At 37.1% G+C, this 10,558-nt stretch overlaps 1 protein-coding gene across 1 annotated transcript in view; it reads right to left on the bottom strand.

The window, feature by feature from the left end:
- The window catches only part of LOC123653720 (vascular endothelial growth factor receptor 3-like), a 47,060-nt gene that overhangs the window by 15,798 nt on the left and 20,704 nt on the right, over positions 1–10,558 (bottom strand). Inside the window, exon 3 of the mRNA XM_045589708.1 lies at positions 5,980–6,088. Within this exon, the coding sequence (XP_045445664.1) occupies positions 5,980–6,088 (109 nt within the window). The remainder of the gene's footprint in view (positions 1–5,979; positions 6,089–10,558) is intronic.

Below are 10,558 nucleotides of genomic sequence, written 5' to 3'. Positions count from 1 at the left end.
CAGACAGACAGACAGACAGACAGACAGACAGACAGACAGACAGACAGACAGACAGACAGACAGACAGACAGACAGACAGACAGACAGACAGACAGACAGACAGACAGACAGACAGACAGACAGACAGACAGACAGACAGACAGACAGACAGACAGACAGACAGACAGACAGACAGACAGACAGACAGACAGACAGACAGACAGACAGACAGACAGACAGACAGACAGACAGACAGACAGACAGACAGACAGACAGACAGACAGACAGACAGACAGACAGACAGACAGACAGACAGACAGACAGACAGACAGACAGACAGACAGACAGACAGACAGACAGACAGACAGACAGACAGACAGACAGACAGACAGACAGACAGACAGACAGACAGACAGACAGACAGACAGACAGACAGACAGACAGACAGACAGACAGACAGACAGACAGACAGACAGACAGACAGACAGACAGACAGACAGACAGACAGACAGACAGACAGACAGACAGACAGACAGACAGACAGACAGACAGACAGACAGACAGACAGACAGACAGACAGACAGACAGACAGACAGACAGACAGACAGACAGACAGACAGACAGACAGACAGACAGACAGACAGACAGACAGACAGACAGACAGACAGACAGACAGACAGACAGACAGACAGACAGACAGACAGACAGACAGACAGACAGACAGACAGACAGACAGACAGACAGACAGACAGACAGACAGACAGACAGACAGACAGACAGACAGACAGACAGACAGACAGACAGACAGACAGACAGACAGACAGACAGACAGACAGACAGACAGACAGACAGACAGACAGACAGACAGACAGACAGACAGACAGACAGACAGACAGACAGACAGACAGACAGACAGACAGACAGACAGACAGACAGACAGACAGACAGACAGACAGACAGACAGACAGACAGACAGACAGACAGACAGACAGACAGACAGACAGACAGGCAGGCAGGCAGGCAGGCAGGCAGGCAGGCAGGCAGGCAGGCAGGCAGGCAGGCAGGCAGGCAGGCAGGCAGGCAGGCAGGCAGGCAGGCAGGCAGGCAGGCAGGCAGGCAGGCAGGCAGGCAGGCAGGCAGGCAGGCAGGCAGGCAGGCAGGCAGGCAGGCAGGCAGGCAGGCAGGCAGGCAGGCAGGCAGGCAGGCAGGCAGGCAGGCAGGCAGGCAGGCAGGCAGGCAGGCAGGCAGGCAGGCAGGCAGGCAGGCAGGCAGGCAGGCAGGCAGGCAGGCAGGCAGGCAGGCAGGCAGGCAGGCAGGCAGGCAGGCAGGCAGGCAGGCAGGCAGGCAGGCAGGCAGGCAGGCAGGCAGGCAGGCAGGCAGGCAGGCAGGCAGGCAGGCAGGCAGGCAGGCAGGCAGGCAGGCAGGCAGGCAGGCAGGCAGGCAGGCAGGCAGGCAGGCAGGCAGGCAGGCAGGCAGGCAGGCAGGCAGGCAGGCAGGCAGGCAGGCAGGCAGGCAGGCAGGCAGGCAGGCAGGCAGACAGGCAGGCAGGCAGGCAGGCAGGCAGGCAGGCAGGCAGGCAGGCAGGCAGGCAGGCAGGCAGGCAGGCAGGCAGGCAGGCAGGCAGGCAGGCAGGCAGGCAGGCAGGCAGGCATCCAGGCGGGGAGGCGTCCAGTGCACTGCGATAGGCTAAAGCGATGATGACGATATATTGAAATCAATTTTCCCACTATGTAAATAAAAGACTTAAACATTAAATTCATTGTGCAAAATAGTATTAATAATTATATTTTCAATTTCCATAAATTCGCCTTATTTTTACTTTTATCAAGCTAATACAACATTTCAAACTAAACTTTTACACTTTCAAAGAGCCTCAATCGTAGTTGTTCGAGAAAAACATATTCAGAGGCGAACTTAATGTAGGTTTTTCTCAGCTTCTTCATCCAAAGTTATACGATATTTTATTGCTACGCTAGCTTTGAAAACATCCGGCCTAAGATTTTTTTTCAACATACAAACATCTACATTTTATTTAATAAAGCTATTTGTTTGTTTCAACGCTCATATTTCTGGAATTACTGAACTGTTTAGTAACATTGTTTTTGTTTCGGAAAATCAATTATTCAAAAGGTACACAAGTCAAAAAACCCTTTTGATCTGCTTAGAGGTCGGTCTGTAATCAGTTATTTTAACTGAGGTAGGGCACAGCAGGAATTTCCTGCTCAAAATATGGAGCAGCCCGACTGGGGTAGTACCTCGACCTTACAGAAGATCACAGCAAAATAATACTGTTTTCAAGCAGTATTGTGTTCCTGTTGGTGAGTAAGGTGACCAGAGCTCCTGGGGGGATTGGGGATTGGGTCGGCAACGCGCTTGCGATGCTTCTGGTGTTGCAGGTGTCTATAAGCTACGGTAATCGCTTACCATCAGGTGAGCCGTACGCTTGTTTGCTGACCTACTGACATAAAAAAAAGTTATAATTTATTAACTGGAGTATACTCCTTAAGGGAGGATATAAGGCACATGGTATGAAAAAACATGGGGAGTGAAGTCGTGTGAAACAACTAACGCTGACGCTCTGAGACGCTGAAGCTCAGTGACAAATAAAAACATAAAAGTATACCTACTAATATTAACTGTACCGACACTAATAACGACGGTAAAATTATGTTTTGTTACATATGTATAATTTAGAGCTTTAGCGTCTTAATTAGTTTCAATTTGGTCTTTTAATAAAACAGTTTAATTTTGAAATATGGTAAACGTTCTTAAAGAGTAAATTCCTATCGAGTGTCAAATCTGACACATGACATTTATTGGTACTTTGTTGCACACGAGACACACACGTCACACAGTTTTACAAAAGATGCAGATTGTGGTGTACTTAGAGCTAGTTAGCTATTTTTTCCAGACTATCCAAGTAGATGATTTAAAATAATGTACGAAGGTATGTGTAATAAATAACAACGCAGCTGGAGTCACGTACTTTATGTAATATTATATATTTAGCCTACAGCTATCTCAAACTAAGACCGATCGACCTATGAACTTCAACGTAAATATATATTTAGAATTTTTATTTCTTTTTGTAAATTATTTTCCTATTGTAATGTTAACGTAGGTGTTAAAGTTATTTGTACCGCTTTTAAGAGTCGAAGCGTGACGTCACATAACCTAGAACCTTCCTTAATAAACAGACTTTCCAGCGTTCACTCATTATCGGATTATTATCATTTGGTTTATTTATACTATATGACTTGTAATTAAAACTAATATGTCTTTAAATCTTAGCAAGTTTGTCCTTGAGTGGCAATGGTAAATTTGAATTCTGAAGGTAGATGTATATTATTTATTATGCTAGCCGCTTGTGATGATTCGTCCTACTTTTTAACCGACTTAAAAAAAAAGGAGGTTACTCAATTCGACCTTGTATATATATATATATATATATATATATATATATATATATATATATATATATATATATATTGGGGATAATTTCATCGTTTATGAACAGATTTTGATAATTCTTTTTTGTTGGAAAGGAGATATCCCAAGTGTGGTAACATGATAAGGAAACCAGGATCTGATGATGGGATCCCAGAGAAATCGAGGGCAACCCTCGAAAATCGTAGTGACGACTAGTTCGTTTGTTAATTTTTTTTTTGTCTACTTACGTTGTATTACTTGTCGATGTAATTGAAGTCAGTTTTTTTCGTTTGCGAGTAAACACAATTATTGTTCGTATAACGTCTTCGCACTCGTCGCACACGTCGAACGTATAATGCTTAGAGTGTCTTTGTAGCCTTGCTAGCTAGTCTCAAATTATCGAAGAAATTGTCATTGCTTTGTTTAAAAATAAATGCACGAAGGCCGTAGATGACTCACCTGTACGATCTAACGATGTTTTTAATAGGAGCCAAAACAGTTTTGAGGGCTAGACTGAACTAACTAATCTGAATTTACTGGACAGTGTGTTATTGTCAAAGCATACTATATAATTATGTATCTTGATACAGAAAAATGTGTTTTTATTTTTATTTTTCATAGTTTCGTTTTCTTTTTGTTATTATTAAATGACATTTTCTTATTAAACATACGTAATCCTCTTAAATTATTTGTTCTATTTTTATGTCATCCTTAAAATACTTCTAAATGATACTGAAATTTCCCTCTTACAGATTATACATAAGCTTCCGGGAAAAACGCTCAAACTGGAACGGGAAATGACTGTTCAATGATATGTATGCCATATATATTGATCATTTTAATATTCGCCGTCGATGTCATTATGATATTTACTTTATTTCCAAAAAAATAATTTGAGTAACAATTTGAAATGACCTTTTCATTAACAGATAAAGGCCTTTAAACTCAAGAGTATTTTATACCCCATCTTCAGTATTGTTTTTTAAACTCCGTAGTGAATATCAGATTTAATTGGAAAAATATTTTTTGTAAATACCGAAGGATATAATAATAATAATAATCCCTACTTGAATTTATATTCAAATTTTTTGAAACCTTCCATGTTAATGTTAGTGTATATTATGTGCGTGGGCATGCGTTTGTGTGAGCATGTGCGTATGTATGTATATTAATTGTATTACTAAATTATTTCCTTAGTACTTTTGTTGTTGAATCAATAATATGCTACAGCATTTTTTTCATTTATATTTATACTCAGAATATCGATCAATACGCTAATAAAAGTAACCATAACGCATAATATTTAATACAATTATACATAAATAAAAAATAGTATTGTATTAATATTTGTTATACGATCAGTTTTGAAGGTACAGATAAAATATGTACTTAAGTTATAAAATACAGTGTAAGATTTCAAGGAAAATTATTAATTATAGATGAAATGGAAATAGCTGGTCCAAGTTTAGTAAGATTTTAAGTTTATTAAGCTTTTTAAAATAAGAACAAAATATTAAAAATAAAAACGGCAATAAAAGAAAAAGACAATTTATCCTTACAAGAAATATAGCCAAAAAACAAATGAAAAAGGTGCAGTCTAAAAAATACTCTATTACATACTATTATTACGATCTAAAATATAGTTATATAAAGATTAATTTTAGTAATCATTTACAACTACATCTATAGATCACTAATTATAATTAATCTATTAATGTAAATTAATTAACAAAGCTTGCATCATATAAGGTAAGTATAGGATAGGTCAGTCTACTTGTCCAGGTTAATTGCATATTGGCAACAAATTGTAATGTTCAAGAATATAACGCATATTAATTAGTACAGTGTGACATTATCATAGTGTAATTCATAACTGCTACATGTTATGACTTTATAATAATTGTAATAGCTTGTCTATGATTAATGAATAGGCGTATCAAAATTAGACCTAATTTTAGCAGCTACGTTATACGAACTAAGATAGAATACTGTATATATTATATCAACTGAGGTAGGGGACAGCAGGAAATTTCTTGCTCAAAATATGGACCAGCCCGACTGGGGTTTTACCTCGACCTTACAGAAGATCACAACTAAATAGTAAGTACTGTTTTCAAGCAGTGTTGTGTTGGTGAGTAGGGTGACCAGAGCTCCCGGAATTACGGGTAGAGTCGGCAACGCGCTTGCAATGCTTCTGTTGTTACAGGCGTCTGTAAGCTACGGTAATCGCTTACCATCAAGTAAACCAGCCGTACGTTTGTTTACCGATCTAGTTGTATATATATAAACATTATGAAGTTTTTAATTTCTACTAACGTTTGATATACCGATAAAAATGTATATTGAATGTTAATGAATATATAATAATTGCGAAAATGTACACCATGAAATTAATAAGATTAAAAGTACAAGAAAAGTTGCAACATCATGACATCATTACCGATGACACTCCTAGTTTGTATGTTCAACAAGGCTATTTTCCTAAATGTTTTTTATTATTATTAATTTTATATATTATCATAACTATTAACTTTAAGAATACATTAGACTAAATACCATCATAAATATTACCAGTTTGTCATGAAGGGCGTCGACTTTGCAGTCGAGGTGTGCGGTGGAGCCGACAAGTGCTTCAATTTCTGGTCCCGTAGCCACGTAGATACTGTTGCCGTTTCCTGGCCTGGAGAAAAGTACAATTAAACATTTTTTTACGAAATGCACCATACGAGCACATATTATTATACATTAGTATTATTTATATTTATTTTTACTCTGTTAAACAACATCCATGGCGTTACAGTTATTTCTTGATATAGCATGCAATTTGTACTGCTTATCTATATACATATGCGCGCTTAACAGTAGACTAGATGAGCAGTCCTGAGACAAATAAACAAGGACACGATCCGACGCTATATACTCGTATATACATATCTATATAATGTTAAGTTCTCAATTGTATACGCTTCAGCCTGTAATATCCCACTACTGGGCATAGGCCTCTTTCCCCATGTAGGAGAAGGATCAGAGCTTAATCCACCACGCTGCTCCAATGCGGGTTGGTGGATATATTCCCTACTATGAGTAACGATCGCTATCAGGTGTACATGATAACAACCGGGACCGACGGCTTAACGTGCTCTCCGAGGCACGGTGGGGAGACCCACTAGGACTGCACAAACACCCAGACCACGGCAAACACCTGTATGGCCAATACAAATGTTTTTCATGTGCGGGGATCGAACCCGTAACCGCCGCCGCCATGTCTGAATTGTATACCAATGATTGTCCTTCCACGGAACTACTTACTACGATAATATAAATGTATTTTTAAAATAATTGTTTGATATTATGATTCTTATTGTCATAATTTCACTTCATACTGAGATATAATCGTTTTTTATATTAAAAAAAAAAAAAAACGTTTACAACAAATAAACGACGTACTTAATGAAAAATCATAAGGCTCACTTGTTCAAACTTAGCCTTTTTGTATCAAATTATTCGAGACGACTCAATCGAGTAAAGTAAATACTATTATTATTCATACAGTTATATATACTATTAAATATAATGTATATATTTAATCTGGATATACATAGAGAATTTATTTACCAAATATAATCTACATACATTTTTAAACGAAAGATACGATATGTCATCACCAATTTTATTTAAATAAGTCGGCGAATGGAGGACGTTAAAATATTAAAATAGTTTTAAACGTATTCTAAAAATGATCAAATCAATCCTACGAAGCGCTTTCTCAAGTTAAACTTAATATGAGAAAGTCGTCGTCAAAATACTGAATGGAACAAAACTGCTTGGAAACACATAAAATTATAGCAAAGTGCACCCTCACAGGATATGTCTTAGTAAAGTTATATATTAAATTTTAAGAACAGCATAAACTTTGCATTATTTTCAAATGTCAAAAGACAGTTTTATGAAAATTTAAATCACTTGACTTATTTCGTTTCTTGAAGTCACTTCTTGCTGTTTATTTGAGACAAAAATTCGATTTATTTTTATGCCAGGACATACTTAGTTCATATTGAGTTACTAAATTTGCCACGTTGTTGAAATATTAATAATTGTTTTTGCCTACCAAGCCGACCTTAGTTTACATTGACGAGTAATACAACGTAGGTGGTCAATAAATAGTCAGTTGAATATATGTATAATAGGTATAACTCACTAACTACTAACTAAAATACTGTGTGGCTACGGTATTAAAGAATATAGCCACCCCCTCTCTTCCCGTGGGTGTCGTAAGAGGCGACTAAGGGATAACACAGTTCCACTACCACCTTGGAACTTAAAAAGCCGACCGGTGGCGGGATAACCATCCAACTGCTGGCTTTAAAATACACAGGCCGAAGATGGGCAGCAGCGTCTTCGGTGCGACAAAGCCAGTACTGCGGTCACCAACCCGCCTGCTCAGCGTGGTGACTATGGGCAAAACACATGAGTTCACGTTATTTTTGGCGTAAACTTGTGTAGGCATATGTCCAGCAGTGGACTGTATAGGCTGTAATGATAATGATGAGGTATAACTCAAAATATTCTCGTCAGAACTCGATAGTAGGGTCGATTAAAATGAGACTATATGACAAGCACTAGGCTTTTATGGAGACGGTTTGTTCGTTTGCGAGCAAGCACAATTAATTATTTAAAAAACAGCTTATAAATATCCCCATACAAAGATTACCGTATCAATTTTTTTTTAAACTTTAAGTCAAAATCCGACCGATAAAGACTTTATCCAGGTTACTTCTCAACTTCTTAGGCTACTCAATTTTCAAGTCTATGCGAATCCATGAGAAGTATCTTGTATATGGTAACTATTACCTAAGTATTAATTGCGTACACTAGACATTTAAACGATCATCTATCAAGCTACGGTCATAGATGCGATAAGGAGCGACACTGAGTCTCTTTGTGGTAGTAATCTCGCTTGTTTGCACAGATGAAGCCCTCGCTTTACAACTAATATTACTGTCGCATCGTCTTAATTAATGAATGTAATTGCTACACCTAATTAATATTAATTGCATTAGTTCTGTGACATGTAAACGTTTGTGAAACTCATGTTGTCATATCGTACTAATGATATCTAGTACCTAAAATAAGACGGTTTTATTTCTCAAAAGAGTTTAGATATCAATTAAAAATAATTATACTTAGGACCTCATTTATAAAAAAGAGCAACTGACATTTGAGCATAATATATAATCTGTGCACTTTTCCTTATTTTTTTTTCTCATTTCAGAATCGTATTTTGACTGTGCATGTGTATGAATTATAAAACAAGAGTGTTGAATAAACAATTCTTTTGTGTATATTTTAATTTTACTACGAGTACTTTTAGATTCTTCGTAAGGTTTTGTCTACTATTACTATCTATAGCATGTGTATAATCTATACCTTTATATTTGACATTCAATATTATTTTATTTTAATCATCAAAAAGATACAACTCATTCGTGTATAATTGAAAACACTTAGAGAACAGAATTCTATATTCAATTCTCATACACACTGAAATCGAGTACGAACAAATTGAGTGAACAAATAAAAGTTCGTTCGCCCCTTTTAAGCTGAAACAAACAGCATAAAAACTAGTGTTCATAGTCTAGTTCGAGTCTCGTTCGCACAGCGAAGGTGTTTGGACGTATTTTTTGTCAGAGTTCATTTTTGCCCTATTCAAATTACGTCAAGTATATAAAGATACACGAATAGCATATTTTTCAAGTCATTAGTATTATTCAAGTCAACTGGGAGCTCAAATAATTTTGGTCACTCACGAGTGCGACACTAAAATTGTGAACTTCACCGAGAATTTATCATGCCGAAAGTATTAATATAATAAGATCTCCACCAAAGGGTGACAGCCAAATCACTTTGTCCGACTCGGATATCGGTAATACTGAAATTAATATGGAATCCTTCTGCGGTGGCCAACGTTTTAAAAGACGTAGAGAATCCCCAGTTCAACAATGCTCATCAGGTGATCTTAAAGGACTACTCTTGGAATGGAAAGAAAGCCAAACAGAGACACTTTCTAAACTCGCATCTGATATTTCAGAAATTAAAATCCAGAACCAAAAAATAAGTGAAACTAATACAGAAATCGAGAAATCTCTTGAGTTTCTGTACTCCCATTTCAATTCGTTGCATGAAAAGGTGGAAAAACTTGAAAATGAAAGCAAAGCCAATCTTCTTCGGATCACTACTTTGGAAAGCAAAATAGAGGATATGGAACGCTCTATGAGATCCTCTACTGTGGAAATTAGGAATGTTCCATTAAAAGACGATAAATTTGATAAGGCACAGTTATCTGACATCGTTTTAAATACTTGCAAAGCCATTAAAGTAGACATACAGAAAAATGAGATAAATTATGTTTTTGTCCTGAAAAGTAAGGCGGAACACAAAACAATAATAACTGAGTTCAAGAGCAAAAACACTAAACAAGAAATAATAAAAAAATCTAAAACGTACAACAAAAATAATCCGAATAACAAACTCAACACTACATCTATAGGATTAGACAATAATTCCAAGCCAATATACGTGTCTGAAGCTCTCACTCCTAAAGGACGAAGACTCTTTTTCCTAGCTCGGGATATTGCGAAAATAGCCAATTTCAAGTATTGTTGGACAAGAAATGGAAGGATTTATATTAGGAAGACCGATGAAACCCAATATATAGAAGTGAAGGATGAAGCTCAACTGAACAATTTGAAAACCCAAAAATGACTAGTATCAGAAGTGACGTTCATTGGCGTTCATGTTTTACGACTAAATGCTCTAAGGGTAATTCTTTCAAATTTTTTGTTATATTATGCATACACATTTTATCTACACTCCTCAATAAAACTTAATAAAACTATAAATCGTCTATCTCATACACTGTACAACCAAGTTACTAAGACAAAAATTACGTACTCACACTTTCATAAGATCCCTCACTCACACACGTAGTGCTACAAAATACTCCATCTTTGTTTGTCACATTACTTATCTAAATAAAATTCGATTTTCTACAAGAAAATGCTACTAATGACTGTATTGATGAAATTAACCCTGGTGAATCGTTTTTAACTACAACAGAATCTGGCAAATATCTACTAAAGGGCTCGCACAA

This window comes from Melitaea cinxia, chromosome 5 (genome assembly GCF_905220565.1).
Source record: "Melitaea cinxia chromosome 5, ilMelCinx1.1, whole genome shotgun sequence".
Classification (NCBI taxonomy): Eukaryota; Metazoa; Arthropoda; class Insecta; order Lepidoptera; family Nymphalidae; genus Melitaea; species Melitaea cinxia.
The sequence above is the reverse complement of the archived record's forward strand: the minus strand, read 5'-3'. Positions and strand labels throughout refer to the sequence as shown.